Source organism: Astatotilapia calliptera, chromosome 12, assembly GCF_964374335.1.
Source record: "Astatotilapia calliptera chromosome 12, fAstCal68.1, whole genome shotgun sequence".
NCBI classification, from domain to species: domain Eukaryota; kingdom Metazoa; phylum Chordata; class Actinopteri; order Cichliformes; family Cichlidae; genus Astatotilapia; species Astatotilapia calliptera.
Genome location: NC_137433.1, coordinates 10,180,161 through 10,198,874, shown reverse-complemented (window position 1 = coordinate 10,198,874; position 18,714 = coordinate 10,180,161). Strand labels below are relative to the sequence as shown.

The following is an 18,714-nucleotide window of genomic DNA, read 5'->3' as shown; positions in this document are numbered from 1 at the left end:
TTAATTATTAATATTAAAAGTAGTATTAAATGTAAGACCCGTTCCTAAAACTTTTAGTTTTCTAAACACGCCGTTGTAATGCTCCTTCAGCGGCCAGCCACAGGCCATGTAGTGGAGCTCCGAGCGAACCGATGGTAGTGCAGTATAATCAATCACCGGAAGCTTCGAACGGCCGCTGCTATAAAACTTCGTTTATACGCCTCTTGAGTTCAAAGCATACACCGGGAGAAACGGCAAGAAGCGGACGGCAACAGATGAGCTTAACCTGTTGGGCCACAGGTAACATACACGGTGTGGAGGAAAACGAGGAGTGAGGAAGGCAGCTGCTGCTTTAGCGCCTCTTAGCTAGAGACTAGTATGCTAATGCTAATTGCTCTTATGTGTAGAAGAACGTCTAACGTGGCGTTAAAGCGAAGCTGCACATATTTATTAAAGAATGTGACAAAGAGGCAGCTGAGGGCTGCAACATCCCGACCCGTACTCAGAGACACGTGAACACATCACTGTGAGGTCAGGCTGTTTCGGATCAGAGCAACAGCAGCAGGGGCAGGACGCTGAGGGATACTGTGTGCGATTTATTTATTTTTTTTAGAGAAGGGGACATCCAGGAAATGTGTTATGAACTGAGGCTTCAGGACGATTGAAGCAACGAAGCTGTGATTGAAGTGCAGATTCTATATAACCTTTAATTGTTTTTAACAAAATTGCAATTGCTGTACTCCTTGAAAGACCTTCGTGCTGGGGGTGTACAGGGGCAAAAACTAGAACACTGCCACACTGACCTCACACTAATGTGTGTGTTAAAGCTACGAACTTGATATAAAATATGGATTTAGCCACTGTGGTGTCACCCATTTGTTGTTCACTTGCCAATTGTGATTTGCTTGCTGCCATGTTTGGGTTTTTGTAGCCATTCACAAAAAAAAAAAAAAAAAAAAAAAAAACGTAATTAGGACAAGAGGGTGGAGTGTTAAGTTATCCACTGACACTAGGTAGTCTAGTAGTTGGACCTGTGACCAGGAATTTAAGCCTGTCCCATGTGCTATAGGGAAAGAGGGAGCATACACCCCGAACATATCACCTGTCAATCACAAGGCTACAATGCATCCAGGAAGTCTCCACATTTTTCCACATTTTTTAAAGGTAGTCTTGTTCCAAAATGGGGTAAATTCATTTCCCCCCTCAAAATTATACACAACAGTACTCCATAATAGAAACTCTTTTCTATGCAGAACCTCTCAAGCTCCATCGGGTTAGATGGGGAATGTCGGTGCACATCCATTTTCAGATCTCTCCAGAGATGTTCATTCGGGATCAAGTCTGGGCACTGGCTGTGCCACTCAAAGACAAAGTGGTCCCAAAGCCACTCCTTTGTTATCTTGGCTGTGCTTAGAGTCGTCATCCTGTTAGAAGGTCCAGAGGTCAGAGGTCCAGAGCACTCTGGAGCAGGTAATCATCAAGGATGTCTCTGCATATTGATGCATTTCCCCAACCCTGACCCATCTCCCTGTTCCTACTGTTGACAAACATCCCTACAGCATGATGCTGCCACCACTATGCTTCACTGTAGGATGGTATTGGCCAGGTGATGCTTGGCATTTAGGCCAAAGAATTCAATCTTTGTTTCATCAGACCAGAGAACTTTGTTTTCATACTGCAAAAATGATTTCTCTTTTAGAAGGTTCCTCTCTCCACAGGGCAATGTTGGAGCTCTATGAGAGTGACTATCACAGTCTTGGTCACTTCCTTTACTAAGGCCCTTCTACTCTAAATGTTCAGAATGACTGGGCAGCAAGCTCTAGGAAGAGTCCTGGTGGTTCTAAAGTTCTTCGTTTAAGGTTAATGGAGGTCACTGTGCTCGTTGGGACCTTCAATGCTGCAGAGTTTCTTTTACAGATCTGTACCGCGATGCAATCCTGTTTCAGAGATCTACAGACAATTCCTTGGACTTTATGGCTTGGATTGTGCTCTGGCATGTGTCTTTCCAATCAAGTCCAATCATCTGAATTTACCACAGGTTGATCCCAATCCAGTTTTAGTAACTAACAGATGATCCGTGGAAGCAGGATGCAGCTGAGCTCAGTTTTGAGAATCATGGCAAAATAAGTTTGCCCTTAGGCACCTTTCCCGGGCCTGGCTCCAGGGTGTGGTGGGTAGTACTATTGCCTCAGACGTGCTGCTCCACTAGTAGGTTGTGGAGTTTGCTGTGTTGGCAGTTGGCCGTAAGTGTGAGTGAAACTGGTTGTCTGTCTCTCTGTAGTAGCTCTAGATAGCAAGGGCTCCCTCCATAAACTATACGGATACAGCAGACGCATCTGTTTTAAGTAACGGATTAATAGTCCTGTAATGTCACTTACTAAAACTTCCTGTTCTTACCTCAGACAGGGTGTTGTATCTTCCTCCAGAAAGGGCAGATAGCGCAAGAATGATAGAGAAGTCAATTTCAATGATGTAAAGAGGTGGGGTTTTTTTTGTTTTAGTTATAAATTAATTACTATTAATCAGAGGTTATATGTTCCTATTTTACAGTCACAGCTGTGTGTCAGAGATGCTACAGCTCCCCCTGGTGGTGACAGCCCAGGTAGACCTGCTTCTGGTGCTGGTCTCCTTGCTGGCCTTCTGGACCAGGCTGAGCCATCTTAATTATCCCAATGCTGTGGTGTGAGTGGATCTGTTTCACACACCTGAACATCATGTACACCCACATACAAACTTACGTACCAAGCTTCATTCTGTTATTAACTGATTTTTATACCTTGACCGTTGTGCAGGTTTGATGAGGTGTATTATGGTCAGTTTGTGTCTCTCTACATGAAGAGGGTTTTCTTCATTGATGACAGCGGACCACCTCTCGGTCATATGATCCTGGCCTCTGGAGGTGGGTTATTAAAATACCAACACAGCCCTTTGTGAGTGTACAGCTTTATTTATACTTTGCTCCAACATGTGCTTCTGCTTTTGCTGTTTTAGCGTACCTGGGAGGTTTTGATGGGAACTTTGTGTGGAACAGAATTGGAGCAGGTACAAATCCCCAAAAATGATTTCATCCAGTTAGAGGTTAAACCAGAAAATTTGTTAATCTATATAAACCAGCGTGTGCCTTCTTTTTTTTTTTTTTTTTTTTTTTTTTTTTTTTTTGAAACCAGTTTCTATATTTCCTCCCGTCTAACTTGGTTTTGGTCTGTTTAAAATTAGTGTGTGTTTGTTTTGTTTTGCAGAGTATCCTAGCACGGTGAATGTGTGGAGTCTGAGGCTTCTGCCAGCCCTTTGTGGAGCTCTCTGTGTTCCTCTGGTCTACTTGTTGACTTTAGAGTTGAAGTTCTCCCACCTGTCTGCTCTGGGAGCTGCAGTGCTGTTGCTGCTGGGTGAGTGCGTCCATGCTGAGTAAGAGTTAACGTCTTCCTGCTGAAAAGCCTTTTAGCTGCTGCTTTTTATAAACCAGTGAAGTGATACTTTCCCGGTGAATATGCAGACGGGTTGCTCTTTTCAGTCAAGTCTGACTTTGGATCTTTGCTGTTCCAGAGAACTCTCTGATTGTCCAATCACGTTTCATGTTACTTGAGTCTGTCCTCATCTTCTTCGTGCTCCTGGCTTTCTTCTCATACCTGCGCTTCCACAATGCACCCAGCAGGTTAGTCTCAGATTTCTCTTCTCATGTGTAGAAAGTGTAGACTGTAAATTAAAGATGGCTGTAGCCACTGTGATATTGCCCACTGGTTTGTTTTGAAGCCCTCAGTTATAGTTTTATGGTGGCCACCTTCTTATTTTTATTAATAAGTGGAGCGCTAAATTATCAGCTAATGCTAGCAAGTTTGGTTAACTCAGGGACTTTAAACCATGTGGAAGCGCCAAAAACTGCAGTTCCTCATGTGGTTCAAAAATCAGACTTCGTTTTTATAGTGTTTGACTTAACTGCATTAAAAATTACATCAACAGCCTTGTAGAAAAAACATTTGTAGGTGATAACTCTCTTCTCTAATTGTCAAAGGTTGTCATTTCTGGCTTCAAAAATGGCACAAAAGCCAAAATGAAACTTTAAAAACAGATTTTCTCAAACCAAAGGATTAATTATACTTTGTGTAGTTTTAGATGCAGTAGAAATGAATGTATCACACACATACACATGTCTGCTAATTAGTGCAAATAAAATACTACAATTTCACTCATCAAAACGGGAATACAAACTTCACAGATAAGCTGTTAGCAGAATAAATCCAACAGTTAGCCATGTTATATTGAATTACTCCTACATTTCTGTAGGACATACACATAAACCAGCTTCTTTAGTCTTGACTAATCCTACTTAAAATTTCCATCCATCCTTCTTCTTCCACTTATCTGCGGCTTAGACTCAGGGGCAGCAGCCTAAGCAGAGAAACCCAGACCTCCCTCTCCCTAGCCACCACCAGCTTGTCTGGGGGAACACAAGGCGTTCCCAGGCCAGCCGAGAGATATAATCTCTCCAGCGTGCCCTGGGTCTGCCTCCTCCCAGTGGGACAATTCTGTTAATGAAATTAACGAAAAGAATTGTTGACAAAGGGCAGCCCAGGCAGAGTCCATCACCCACTGGAAACTAATCTGACTTATTGACGGCTGTGCGGACCGAGCTTCTTGCAAGGGATCAAATGCTCGTAGCAATGGGCCAGACACCCCATACTCCCAGAGTACCCCCCACAGAACCCTCCAAGGGACATGGTCGAATGCCTTCTCCAAGTGCATAAAACACATGTAGACTGGTTGGGCAAACTCCCAACCACCCTCAAGTATCTTTGAGAGGGTAAAAGAGCTGGTCCAGTGTTCCACGACCAGGACAAAAACCGCATTGTTCCTCCTGTATCCGAGGTTCAACTAACGGATGGACTCTCCTTTCCAACACCCTGGCGTAGACTTTCCTAGGGAGGCTGAGGAGTGTGATTTTCCCCTAGAGTTGGAACACACCCTCCGGTCCTCTTTCTTAAAAATGGAAACCACCACCCTGGTCTGCTAATCCGGAGGTACTGCCCCTGATCTTCACGCAACATTGTAGAGGCACTTCAACCAAGACAGCCCTACAACATTAAGAGCCTTCCCAAAATCAGGGCAATGTTATCAGGGGGCTTTTGCCCCCTGGCAGGGTTGCCCAGGGTTGCCCATGGCAAATTGGTCCTAGGTGAGGACCAGACAAAGACCGACTCAAAAGAACCCTATAAGTATACAATCAAGAGAACAGTTTGCACTATCTCTGCCTGGGATAGGGTTACTGGGGCCCCACCCTGGAGCCAGGCCCGGGGGGTGCCTAAGGCCAAACATCTGGTGACAACGCTTTAGTTCATGGGGCCTGGCTGGGCATAGCTGAAAAAAGGACATGGGCCCATCCTCCTGTAGGCCCACAACCCACAGGAATTGCAGAGGCTCTGGCGGGCTGATCCCTGGCTACCAAGACTAGCAATTGGTGGTTAAAATTTCCATTTTTTAAAATATCTTTTTGAAACTTGTATTTTCACATGTTCAGCTGTTGCTGTTATTAAGGAGAGCTGTGTGGTATAGTGTGTTCACTCTATGGCCCACTCTCAAACATAGACAAGTAGCTGCTGGAGGTTTCTTTATCTTAAAAGGAAGTTCTTAATCCCTACTCTCGCCAAGTGCTAGCTAATAGGGGATCATGTGATTACTCGGGATTCTCTCATTAATACTGTGGGGTTTGTACCTTGCAGTCTAATGTAACTTGAAGCAAATGTTATTTTAAATTAGTGCGACGTTAATACAACTAAACTGAGTTGAACAGTTTGTTTCCGTTTTAAACAGACCCTTTCTCTGCTCTGACGTCATATGGTTACTCTCTCCTCCTCAGCTCCTGGTCCAGATACAGTTGGCTGATTCTCTCTGGTGTCTCCTGCGGTGCGGCTGTAGGGTGAGAAAGTGATTTAAGGCCTGTTGCTCTCTAGCGTGTGCTGTTGTTTAAAATGCAAATGTTAATGTGAAAATGTGATTGGTGTAGGGTGAAGTACATGGGTCTGTTCTCATATCTGCTGCTGCTGGTCGTGGCTTCTCTGCACACCTGGAAGCTTATTGGAGACAAAACTATCAGTCATGTGAGTCTAGACTTCCTGATTGTATCATATCCAGCATTTAGCTGGCAAACGCTACTTTTGCAGCTATGACTGCTGCTACTTTCAAGAATACTCCATGTCATGTGTCTTTTGAAAAATGGTTCCCAGCTCCACAAAATCCATTCTCAGGAACTGTTTTTGTTGTGTTTTATGGACTAATTTGCCAGTTTCATGTCATCTTTAGTACCAAAAAGTCATGGTTTTGTAAAACGGTGTTCCCAATACAGTTAACATAGAGCAGGGTCTTCTCTGTAAATGTAAAGGCTTCAAAAGGGACACTTTCCAAACTGGTGCAGTGTTTTCCTTAGGAATTATAGTATTTCTAGTGAGGCAGGATTTAAGTACATTACGTGCATAAAAGTATTTGTCTGCAATGTTTTAATAATAGCAGTTTAGCACTATGTAAAAAAAAATAAAAGCATTGCCTGAGTGTTTCATTTATTTATGTATTTTTTTGGGTGTTATAGTGTTTCCATACAGTTTATATTTATGATATGAAAAAATGTGATTCTAAGAACATAATGATCCTGCATGCATGTCTTTGTGCAGATGAATGTGTGTGTGCAAAGTGTACATAGAGTTCTGTGTCTGGTGGTGGTTCCAGTCCTGCTCTATGTGTTCTGGTTCTACGTTCACCTGAGTTTCCTGAACCGCAGCGGACCACATGACCAGCTGATGAGTTCTGCTTTCCAGGCCAGCCTGCAGGTAAATACTGTCAGCTACACTTAGTAATTATAGACCTGTTTCCTGAGAGAAAACAGATTAGAAAGTTTTGAAATGTTTGTTTACCGACAAGTGAATCTAAATCTTTGATCTCACTGTATTTATGATAAATACCCCGCAGTTTTCAGAACCAATCACAGCACAGAAGCAGGTCTTACTAAGGTTATCAGTAACCTGAAGATCAGCATTAATTAACATAAAGTTTCAGTCTTTGTCCTTCCTGATCTCACTGCTGCCTTTGACATTTTAATTCAAATGGTTTGTGATTCAGAGTTTATAAAAACTGTTTAAAGTCCCTTTTAGCAGGAAGAAATCTCCAGCAGAATTAAGCTGAGGGAGAGGCTCATATCTCCTGTGATGGGTTGGGGGTGGGGAAAGGGAAACAAAACGAAAGGAACACTGCAGAAGAGAGCCATAGATTAATAATAACTAATGATTAAATGCAAAGGGGTGTATAAAGAGTGGAATATCACATTCTGGAGCGGATTGATAGATTGATTTTTGTGTTGTAGGGCGGTCTCTCCAGGATCACTCGGGGTCAGCCTCTAGAAGTGGCTTATGGGAGTCAGGTGACTTTGAGAAGCTCTGTCTCCCAGCCAATCCCCTGCTGGCTCCATTCTCACAAAGTCAACTATCCAATCAGGTGCTTCCAACACAGCAGCTAAGCACCTGCTTCAAAAAGCATCCCAGTTACAGTTCAACTTCATGATTTATTTAATGATGTTTCCTGTTTTTATTCAGGTATGACAATGGGCGGGGCAGCTCTCACCAGCAGCAGGTCACCTGTTATCCCTTCAAAGATGTCAACAACTGGTGGATCATCAAAGATCCGGGCAGGTAGATCACATTTCTCTTCAAGTGCTATACATGGAGACGTGGCCCATGTGTAACTACTGTCTATATCTCTGTCAGGCAGCAGCTGGTGGTCGACACTCCTCCTCGACCTGTCCGTCACGGTGATGTCATCCAGCTGGTTCATGGGATGACGTCACGTTTTCTTAACAGGTAAACAACTCAGGATATGTCCTGATTTTTGAGGGCTCTGTTGTCTCAGTAACTCTGGAGCTCAAAACTTGAAACATTTAGAGGCAATGAGTAAATAGAAAAGTTACTAATCTCAAGTTTCTTTGGAAATAAATGGTTAGGTCAAAAAAGTACTTTGAAGTTCTGTACTGAATAAATAGCCCTCTGTGGGTTGTAGTCGACCCCTCTCCATCAGCTCTGTGTGTCCCTGCCTGTTTACCATCAGCTGGTTTATTTCAGTGTTACAATGGTTGTGTTTCAGTCATGACGTAGCAGCTCCAATGAGCCCTCACACTCAGGAAGTCTCTGGATACATAGACTTCAATGTGTCTATGCCGGCACAGAACCTGTGGAGGGTGGTGAGTACAGTTTGTGCTGCATGTGATTTCTGATCTCTGTCTAAATTAACAGGAGTGCACCCACACATTTAATTAAAAGAGTATGGGATAATGTTGGCTTACTTAATGTAATCCCTGGTTCTTTGATAACACAGTGAGGTGTTTCACTATGGAAATCGCCTCGGTGTGACCAACTACGGAAGCTCCAATGACACCACGTCTGTCGATGACAGACCTGTCGAGCCGTGCTTAGGGCTCTGCCCCCTCATTCTAATACGGCCAACCAGCCCCTCCTAACTTATTCCAAGCAGATTTCTTTCTCCTAAGCACTCTGTCCGTGCCTAAGCAAGGAGGGAAGTGTTGGTGAAACGCCTCACTCTGTCATCAGGGAACCAGGGATTACGTTAAGTAACCCAACGTTCTTTTTCTAACTTTGCTCGTTGTTTCACTATGGGAGATATGGTCCACTTCCGGATTGGGTCAGCTCCCGAAGCTACGCTCCAGTACTACTCCAGGATCTCTGGTCGAACCTGAGGCACCAGAATCCAGCACTGCCTGAGCCAGGGATGACTGTGCAACATCCCAGCTTGCTGCCGCACAAATATCCTGGACTGATACACCTCTGAACAAAGCCCAGGATGTGGCCACATTCCCTAGTGGAGTAAGCTCGGAGTCCCGGGGGGGGACTGCAAGCCCTTACAGGTGTAAGCCAGAGCTATGGCCTCTACAATCCAATGAGCTAGCCTCTGGCGTGATAAGGGCCTGCCCTTGTGAGGGGAGGCCCAGGAAACAAACAGCTGATCCGACTTCCTGAATCCGGCTGTTCTGCCAACATAAGTCCCCAAGGCCTGCACAGGGCACAAAGTGTTCAGCCTCTGCTCTGTCTCTGAGGAGAATGGAGGAGGGTGAAAAGCCAGGAGCTCTACTGTAGAGCACCTGTATGATGTTTCCAACACTTTAGAGACAAATGCTGTGTTAAGGATGAATAGACAAAGCCTGTAATTCACTAACTCGCTTGGCTGTGGTTAGAGCCAACAGCAGAGCGGTTTTAAGAGAGAGAAACTTCAACCCCACTGCCCCGATAGGCTCAAAGGGGTGGTGGGAGAGTGCGTCTTAAACGACTGACAGATCCCATAAAGGACCAGTGGTCTAGAGACTGGGAGCGTTCGACGCACCCCCCTCATGAAGCGACATACAAAGGGGGTGCTGACCGGCAGGTTTATCACCAAACCCCATGTGACAGGCTGAAATAGCTGCCAAATAGGCCTTTATGATAGAAAAAGCTCTCCTTTTGTCCAGCAAGTCCTGAAGAAAACACAACAGCTCCACCATTGAACACTGAAAAGGGATTATCTGCTTTTCATAGCACCACTATTCAAAAACACGCCATTTACTGCTGTAAATGGAATGAGTGGAGGAGGCTCTAGCATTTTGAATGGTTTCAATAACCTTCGGAGGCATGCCTGCCGCCTTCAAATTCCACCTTTCACGGGCCAGGTCCATAGAGCAACCTGGTCTGGATGGGGATGTTATATCTCCCCACGCGCCTGAGACAGAAGGTCCCTGCGGATGGGGAGTGGCCATGGCTCGTCCACCAGAAGCTGGATGATTCCTGCTATCCAGTGTTTGGATGGCCACTGTGGAGCTATTAAAATCAGTGACAGCCCCTGATCTCTCACTCTGCTCAGTGTTGGGGAGATCAGGCTGAGGGGAGAGAACGCATACAGCAGTGTTTTTGGCCATGGATGGGCCCACGCATCCACGCCCAGTAGCGCATCTGCGTCTGACAGAGAGGGAGAAAAACAAAGGGCAATGTGTGTTTTCTCGTAAGGCGAAGGGATCTACGGCAGTCCAACCGTATCTCTGCCAAATCTGCTCCACCACCTGTAGATGAAGCCTCCATTCTCCGAACAGTGGATTCCCTCTGGACAGGAGGTCCGCCCCCCTGTTCATAATTCCTGGCACGTGAGTTGCTCGAAGGGAGAGGAGCCATGTGCTGCTCTACGCAATTATTTCCCTGGCTAACCTGTGTAGCTGCCGGGAACGGGTGCTGCCCTGGTGGTTGATATAAGCACCAGGGCAGCCAATATTATAATAATAATAATAATAATAATAATAATAATAATTAGAATTCTAACAATAGGTCCTCCAGTCCACAGTGTGTCCATTTGCCATACCTGTACAAAGACACAGTGGAGTTGTCTGTTTTCACTAAAACATGTTGTCCCCGGAGATACGGCAGAAAATGCCGTAAGGCTAGGAGCACCGCGCGGAGCTGCAGCACATTTACGTGATTCAGCGAAAGTCTCTGTGACCAAACGCCATTCACTGCTCTGCCCATCATAGTTACACCCCAACCTGACAGGGATGCATCTGTGGTCAGTGTCACCCTGGATGATACTGCCCCGAGAGGTACCCCCGCAGCACGACTTTCCCCAGCTGAAAGCAGGAAAGACGGTGAGTGAAGGATGCGATCCTCCGCTCTGAAAGTGCGATGCGATAAGAGATGGAGTCTATTCTGAGCCCCAGATACTTTGTATACTGTACAGGTTCCAAGTGGCTCTTTTCCAGGTTGATTGTGAAACCGAGCTCCGTGAGGTGATTGACTACCACCTCACAGTGGTCTTTGATCGCCTGCCCGGGATGCTCAGGGATGAACTGCACATGCGCGCCACCGCTCCACCGCTTCAGAGCGGGCCCCTGAAGACGCGGTAGTGTGACGTCACCCCTGTCTCCCGGAAGGATTTGGAGCTGTCCCCCTCGGGTAGAGCGTGAGCTCCCCCCGCTGGTGACAAAGACAAATGGCAGTGATTTTCTTTTGTTTTTATTTTGAAACTGGGGGGGACATTCTGCCCTTGGCGAACTGCCTGGCTGCAGGAATTTACGTTTTATTTCTTTTGTTTCCCCCAAAACACAGTGAAGTGCCTGGTGACTCTGGGCAGTGCTTGGTGACACAGACAGAGTGCTTAGGAGTGCTTGGTGACACTGCGCCATTTGTCCACAAGTCTGTCCTCCCTGAACTGGAGGAGAAGACTGAGAGGGTGCTCCTGGTGAACTGGAAACTTGCGGAGATTCTGAACCTTGGAGTGATTTGGTTACCCCTTCTAACATCTTCCTTCTCTTTGGGGGAGAAGAGAGGGGTGACACAGAACGTTGCATGTGTGGTAGGCTGACCGCTTCTTTTCCCCCTCTCCGGGGTGTGACGGCTTGTTCTTTGCAGCAGCTGCTGCAAAGGAATGCTTGCCCCAAGGTCTTTGGTTCTCTACTTTTGCCTGGTGGGTGACTGCAGGCCTCCTGCTCCTCTCTGCATTTTGACCCCACTCTGTCTCCCTCTCACAGCTGCTGCTGCAGCAAAACCAGCCCTTGGCACCTGCTGGGGCTGAGAGTTAGGTTTTCTGGGTAAGCAGAGGTTTAATGCTTCTCCCTCCTGCTTTCTGTGGGTGCTTGTCTCTCTCATTCTCTCCAGGGCTGGGCCAAAGAGACCCTTGGTTGGGTCATAGGCTGCATCCATGACCTCAGCCTTCTGAGCATCCCCTAGGCCCGACGGGTTTAGCCACAAGGCTCTTTCACCCGAGACTGCAAGGCCCATAACATAGCCACACCCCTGGACTGCTCCCCTGGAGGAGCGAAGAATGAGATCATTAACCATGTAGATTTCATCCCAGAGGGCTGGGTTTGGGGAACCCGAGTCAAGCTGACGGCCCATGTCTTCCAGAATTTCTGCCTGATATGCTTATAGCAGTGTGACTGCATTAAGCGAGCATACTGACTGTGCAGCATATTTGTACATCCTTTGATAAATAGATGCCGTGAGGCAATCCATATTGTTAGGCAAAGAAATGCTAGAAGAGACTGAGATTGCCCTGCAGTTACGGTGAAGATGATACGCCACTGAAGGCTCCACTGCTGGGGGTTCAGTCAGCCACAGTTCACCCATCCTGTGGATCTCAAGCTTAGAGCAGCCCTTGGTCAGAAGCTTGCTTTTTAAAGAGCTTGACCAATAGCAACTAATTTCTTTCATGCAAGCCGGGACTGCTGGCAAAAGCTGCTTCGATGGTGGCAAGGCTGGTGGGAGCCTCTTTCCGTGACATTCTGCCCCTTCGGCATCCTGGGCGGCTGGCCATGGGATGCGTAGCTTGGCAGCCCGTTTGCAGACCTTGTACAAATTGCTGTCCACCGGTGTCTGGACTGCTGGGGAGGAAAGGTAGAGTCATCCTCCTCTTCCTCATCCTGTCCTCTAGGTCAAGGAGGTCGGATTTGGCATCGCCCTCTGTGTCCTCGCCACCTGGCTCGCTCACGTTTTGATTGAGGAGGACCTTGAACGATGGGGGCTGGAGCGGGGAATCTTCTTCCATCATGTCAGCCCAGCTTGTGGAGTCTCGCGAATGACTGATATCACTTGTAGCAGTAGCGGTGGACAGGCAGGGGACCTGACTGTTCGTTACTGCTACATTCAGCCTCCTTTCCAGGACTTTCTCTGGCATCAACACACAGTGTGGGCATCCCTGAGGGTCCGCCAGTGAAGCCTGAGCATGCTTGGCACCCATACAGATGATGCACATTGGATGAGGGTCCCTGCCCGAGATGGTGGCACCGCATGATGCGGGGCACGGGCGGGGTGCATCCTCTTTGGCCTTCGTACGTAGCTAGGACTAGCAGCGGGAGTTAAATCCGAGCTAGTCGCCGCTGGAGTCAGCTCATTGTGACATGTTAGCTGCACTCCGCTAGCCAATATTGTTAGCAACTTAATGCTTACTGAACCCTAGGTCGACTAACAAGCTAATGCTAGTAAGACGCTAATGTGGTTCGTGGCCTGCTAACAAGTTAATGCTAGCCGGACACTGAACGAACAGCTCACCGTAACGCGTTAGCCCGAGTTACACAATGTCGGCTACCTCGCTAACTAAGACCAGGAACCGCTGGGACAGCTCACCTGACGTGATTGCTGTTCCACAGTGTAACTCTAAGTACACTTCTTTCGAAGGACTTACTCAGCACGATCCAAACTGGAACTGGAAAAACTTCGGCAACGTACTCCTACACGGGACTCCTGAGAACTGGATACGCTGAGGGAGCTCAAAGTAGTTTCTCACGGGAAGAAAGCGAGAATGAGTTAGGAGGGGCTGGTCGGCCGTGTTAGAATGAGGGGGCGGAGCCCTAAGCACGGCTCGACAGGTCTGTCATAGACAGACGTGGTGTCATTGGAGCATCCGTAGTTGGTCATGCCGAGGCGAGTCTATAGTGAAGCACTGAGCGAAGTTAGAAAAAGAACTTCCAGAAAAAGATTGTTGTCAGTGACTCCCACGGCCATTAATTGAACTGCATTTAGCATTCTTTTGCTCGTATTTATATGCAGTACATGCACAAGCTCAGACTCTGTGAGCCAGCTAGCATAAGCCAAAACATTACTATAAGTTAGTAAAATATTACAGTTTAGATTAGGTAGCTTGCTGTAACTTAGCTATGTTACATTAATTCTTAATTAGTAACTTTAGCTGGTAAAACAATTTGAAAATGGTGAGATTGGAAGATTGTCAACTAAAGGATGGATTAATTAGCCGAAATTATCTTTGTAGATAGGATATGCACAAGAGTACAGGGCCATGTTTACATTACACCTACAGGAGCTGCTCAAATATGGAAACCCCTCTTACCTTTATACTAATCAGTGGCTGAAATGCTTTTTACTGAGCCTGCTGTTTGTTGGTGTGTTTGTGTGGTCAGGACATTTCAAACAGGGAGGCAGAGTCAGAGGTGTGGAAGACCATCCTATCTGAAGTCCGACTCATTCATGTCAACACTTCAGCTGTCCTCAAGGTGCAGACAGAATATGTCTCAGCTGAATGCCTGTACAATATGAAGTTATTACAGCCTGTTTGTGTGTGTCTGTGTGTGTTTGCGAATGCAGCTGAGTGGTGTGTCCCTTCCAGACTGGGGTTTCCGTCAGTTGGAGGTTGTAGCAGACAAACTGTTCAAAGCTCACAGCAGCAGTTTGGAATGGACAGTGGAGGAGCACCGCTATGGAACCAGTATGGCCACTAAACTCCTCCTCCTCCTCTTGACCTTCTTCTTTCTTCACTATTATCACTCAGTAGCTTTGCAATGTTACTTTAGTGAGGTCACAACGCACACTGTCAATCTTGTCCAGGTCAGGAGCAGAAGGAACGGGAGGCAGAGCTTCACTCTCCAACTCATATCGACGTTGATAGAAAAATTTCTTTCTGGGCAAAATTTGTTGAACTGCAAGTATGAACCTGAATTCAAAACTCACTGTCCAATCAGATTTATTCCTGTGACACTAGCAAAGAAACAGAAAGGAGTAAAATAAAACAAATCTGATATCTTGGCAGTGGAAGATGCTGACAGTAAAACAGGAAGAGTCGGAGCACAAATACAGTTCCTCCCCATTAGAGTGGATCACCATGGAGACCAACATTGCATACTGGCTGCACTCCTCCACCAATGTAAAAACACGACACACACACGCAGAGTAACACACACGCTTTGTCCTGTTTAGCCCTGTAATCCACTTTTTCTGTTTCAGGCTCAGATCCATCTAATTGGTAACCCGGTGTCATGGGGTGTGGCCAATCTCAGCCTGCTGGCCTATCAGCTGCTGGCAGTTGTCTACTTGTTGAGGAGGAGGCGAGGCTTGAAAGATGTACCTGATGGTACGTAGGGACACACTGAGTTCTGACAGTAAAACAGGAAGAATCAGAGCACAAATACAGTTTCTGCAGACCCATCTGGAAGGCCAGATGGGTCTGCAGAAAGATGGTCCGCACTGACATATTTGCATCAGAGACTAAGTCTAACCTCAGCTGTCTGTTCGGGTTATGGTACCATTTCTAACTAAATGTGTGGTTTTTGGGTTTTTTTGGGGTTTTTTTCAGGTGTGTGGGACCAGTTTGTGTGTCTGGGATGTGTGTGCGTTGGCGGCTGGTTGGTGAACTTTGTTCCCTTCCTGCTTATGGACAAAACTCTTTTCCTGTATCACTACCTGCCAGCACTCTGCTACTTGTACCTACTAAGTCCAGCTCTGTTGGAGCATGCACACACTCACCTGCTCAGGTACGCTCATCAGCCTCTTGTGAGCTACTCTTCTTTTTCCTGATTTAAATTAAAATTTTCACCTTAATCGTGTCAGTCACTGGCAACTACCAGTCATTGGGTAAGGTGACCTAATGCAACCCAGAAAATGGATATTAAAATTTTTGTTATTTAGTGGTTGCTTAGAAGTTGCCAGTAGAGTCAGCGAGTGGTTTTTAGGACTTTGTAAATGGGGTTTTAACTAAACTGGGATTAATATTGCCATTTTCTCATTCATTCATTCATTCATTCATTCATTCATTCATCTACAGAACCACTGCCTGTTTTATCTTATGATGACTGACATTTTCTACCACAGCTGCTGAAAGTTAGTGGCTTTGTCTTGAGTAGAAGTTGGTTGTATTTTAGTAGGACGATCCACTTCCACTATTTTAAATTTCCTAACAAGGCTCTAGTGTGAAATATTTGTATGAGATTCTTGTGAAAACCTCAAAATTTTATGTGCAACCATATCCCTTTTTGCCAGCTTTCAAAAAAGGTGGTTTCGATTCTTGTGAAGAAGTCACTATCATAACTCATTCAATGACATCACTCCCTGGCCAATCAGTGGCCTGCAGCTTGCTGACATCACATTTTCATCTTGACTGAAATTGCTTGGAACCCAAGCTAAGTACCTGGTAATGGAAAACCCTAAAAACCAAATCGAGCCAAGCAGATCCAAGTAAGTACTACTGGAATAGAGGATAAGAAGAGCGGGACAGCCATCATTAGCACTGGTATCTGCTGCTTTGTGCAGGGAGAAATAAGATGAGCAGTGGTAGAGCTACAAAATGACTTCCAGCATGCCCCTGGTGTGAATGTCTCTGACTAGACAGAAACAGAGACAGGCCTTTAACCCTTGTATGGTGTTCGGGTCTGTGAGACCCGTGTTCAGTTTTTTTCAAAAGAAAAATTAAACAATTAATTATTTTTTCACGTGTAAATGTGTTGTGTCTTTCCACTCACTCCACTTGATTATAACTGATTTATTTATAACATTTTATATAAAAGAAAAACGAGAAGCACATTAATTCATAAATGTGATCTAACAAAGGTAAAGGGAAAAAATTAACCATGTTTGCTGTTCATATGTCTTGTAATTGGGATGAAGTAAACATCTGTTGAGTAATTTAACATAAAATTGTTTGATAGTGTTAATTTGGAAAGCCAAAACTCTAGCGGGTCCACCAGACCCATGAACACTGGCTGAGTAACAAAAATACGAACACCACACAAGGGTTAAGACTGATACTACCATAAATCTGTATGTTTGTAAGTTTTCTCCCCAACAAATACAACAATGTCGACGAAACGTTTTGCACCGTCAAAAAAGCGGGTGCCTTTGGTTTCATTCTATAATACTGGGCTTATTTTTCTACAAAGGTTTGAACTTTGAGAGTATTTAAACAAGAGAGAAAAGTGTGAAAATGTTCATGCCTGTCTGAGAAAAGTGTATAAAGTGTGTAGTGAGGGGTTTTACATCATCATGCATGTGGAGCCATACAAACTGCCTAGTACCATTTTATGTTACTGCAGTGAAATTTCAGCAAAATGACTTATCCAACAGCATTAGTTTTTTCACTTTGATTTTCAAGATGTCGTTGAATTTAGCCCTTTGTAGATTGATAATTTTCATATCCATCAATTGATGTGGCATCCAACACAAACCTGATCTAGTACCAGTATGCAGTGGTCCCTCGCTATAACCTGGTTCACCTTTCGCGGCCTTGCTGTTTCGCAGATTTTTTTGGTGTGATTTTCCATGTTGTTTGTTTGTTTACAGCACATTGTCTTCTGCGTCCTGATTGGCTCTAGACCACTGTCAATCAATCTCGTGCCATGTCTCCTGTCCAGTACAGAATGTGTTCAGCGTGTCAAATTTACATAAATCTTTGATCACTAGCAGTGTGACTCTGAAGTGCTCTATTGTATGTTTGTAAGTTTTCTCCCCAACAAACATAACAATGTCGACGAAACGTTTTACACTGTCAAAGGCATCCACGGGTGCCTTTGGTTTCATTCTATAATGCTGGACTTATTTTTCTACGACGGTTTGAACAAGAGAGAAAAGTGTAAAAATGTTCATGCCTGTCTAAGAAAAGTGTAGTGAGGGGTTTTACAGCTATAATAATTGTAAAAAATAAAGTTGGCTAATTTGCAGATTTCACCGATCGTGGGTAATTTTTGGAACGTAACACCTGCAATAATCGAGGGACCACTGTAATTATCCAGTGTGATTTTTTTTTTTTTTTTTTTTTTTTCCCCCCTCCATTGAGAGCTGATTCGTTTTCTGTATTTTTTTTTTTCTTTTTAAGCGGTGTAGTTGAATAGTAACTTTGCACTGTGTTTACGTGGCCTTCGAAACAAACAACAGCTAAAATGTGCACATCCAAGCACCATCATTTAAACAATATCCCAAACTGGATTTGATTTTGGGCTAGCACAGCACTAGGGCATTCAACACACTCTTTGCACTATTTTCTTTACACCGCGTCAGAGGTGTGTTCAGAAATATATGGATGGAACTGCAAACAGTCTGAACTTGTACCTGCTTTATGTTGTGTGAAAGGGCCAGTTAGACATAGAAGCACACTTTGTCAGGCTTTAGATCTCACTGTTGAATTTTCATGAAAATGTGACATGTTTTATGTTTTTATCTAAAAACTTTTGTTCATATTTGTTTCTGTTTGCATCTGCAGCAGCGTGACACATCAGCGTGCATTGTGTGTGGGTGCATTGGCTGTGTTGCTGTCAATCTTCCTGACCTACCGCACCTTCTGTCCCCTAACCTATGGAAGCCCTGAACTGTCAGCCCACCAGCTGCAAGGACTGAAGTGGAGGGACACCTGGGACATCCTGTACCGACGTCGGTAGAAGGATTATGACCCACATGGAGAGGAGTTTATGAGTTGAACAGAAGATGAACATATATTCGGCTTGAGGTCATCAGAGGAGGAGCTTCAGTTCTCAGACCTCTGACGCACCAACCCCTGATGATAAACTAGTGATGACTGACGTTGACCGAAGGCTGAGCACAAAATGAAAGATGAACAAAACAATGATGTGCCCTCATTCTTTTTGTGTTTACACTGGAAAAGTGGAATCGGTGGCTATGAACTGGATTTTACTTTTTCTTCAAAGAAACTATATTTTTTAGGACTTAAAAAATAATTTAGAAAAAAAATAGATTAACAATGAGACTAAAGAAAGTGTTGCACAATAGGATTTTTCATGTAAACAAGTTGAAGCTTAGTTTACATCAGAGTAAAGAAAAAAAATAAAGAAAATGTGGTAAAATATGAAGTCAAGTTGTGTGTTTATAAACTAGGGGGGGTTTTTTTAATGGAAAAAAAATAAAAGCGTTACTTAAATAATTTTAGGGCTCATCATGGACTGTGGGCATTTGGCCTAAAAACAAAAATATCTGAAGAAAACTGACTTCTATGCTGAAT

General features: G+C 44.9%; 1 protein-coding gene across 4 annotated transcripts; it reads left to right on the top strand.

The window, feature by feature from the left end:
* The first annotated feature begins 125 nt into the window (after positions 1 to 125).
* Positions 126 to 18,561, top strand: pomt1 (protein-O-mannosyltransferase 1). Of its 4 annotated transcripts, none has more exons than XM_026187454.2 (20): positions 126 to 279; positions 2,530 to 2,661; positions 2,772 to 2,878; positions 2,971 to 3,021; positions 3,219 to 3,365; positions 3,523 to 3,631; positions 5,831 to 5,890; positions 5,978 to 6,071; positions 6,639 to 6,794; positions 7,325 to 7,455; positions 7,554 to 7,649; positions 7,725 to 7,817; positions 8,098 to 8,194; positions 13,898 to 13,990; positions 14,082 to 14,202; positions 14,322 to 14,419; positions 14,524 to 14,637; positions 14,718 to 14,844; positions 15,067 to 15,244; positions 17,962 to 18,561. In XM_026187454.2, the coding sequence occupies exons 2-20, from the start codon at positions 2,549 to 2,551 to the stop codon at positions 18,134 to 18,136; spliced, it is 2,160 nt and encodes a 719-aa protein (XP_026043239.1). In that variant the 5' UTR covers positions 126 to 279; positions 2,530 to 2,548; the 3' UTR covers positions 18,137 to 18,561. The 4 variants fall into 4 exon arrangements, with proteins under 4 accessions (XP_026043239.1, XP_080165360.1, XP_026043242.1 ...); XM_080309233.1 differs by lacking the exon at positions 126 to 279 and adding an exon at positions 1,310 to 1,449; XM_080309234.1 differs by lacking the exon at positions 13,898 to 13,990.
* The last annotated feature ends 153 nt before the right edge of the window (positions 18,562 to 18,714 follow it).

What these genes read in the sequence shown, in the direction of transcription:
- pomt1 (XM_026187454.2), top strand. Translation starts at nt 2,549, where the DNA reads ATGCTACAGCTCCCCCTGGTGGTGACAGCCCAGGTAGACCTGCTTCTG. An exon ending in TTCCACAATGCACCCAGCAG is followed by an intron (nt 3,632 to 5,830) that starts GTTAGTCTCAGA and finishes TCTCCTCCTCAG; the next exon opens with CTCCTGGTCCAGATACAGTT. An exon ending in GAGACAAAACTATCAGTCAT is followed by an intron (nt 6,072 to 6,638) that starts GTGAGTCTAGAC and finishes GTCTTTGTGCAG; the next exon opens with ATGAATGTGTGTGTGCAAAG.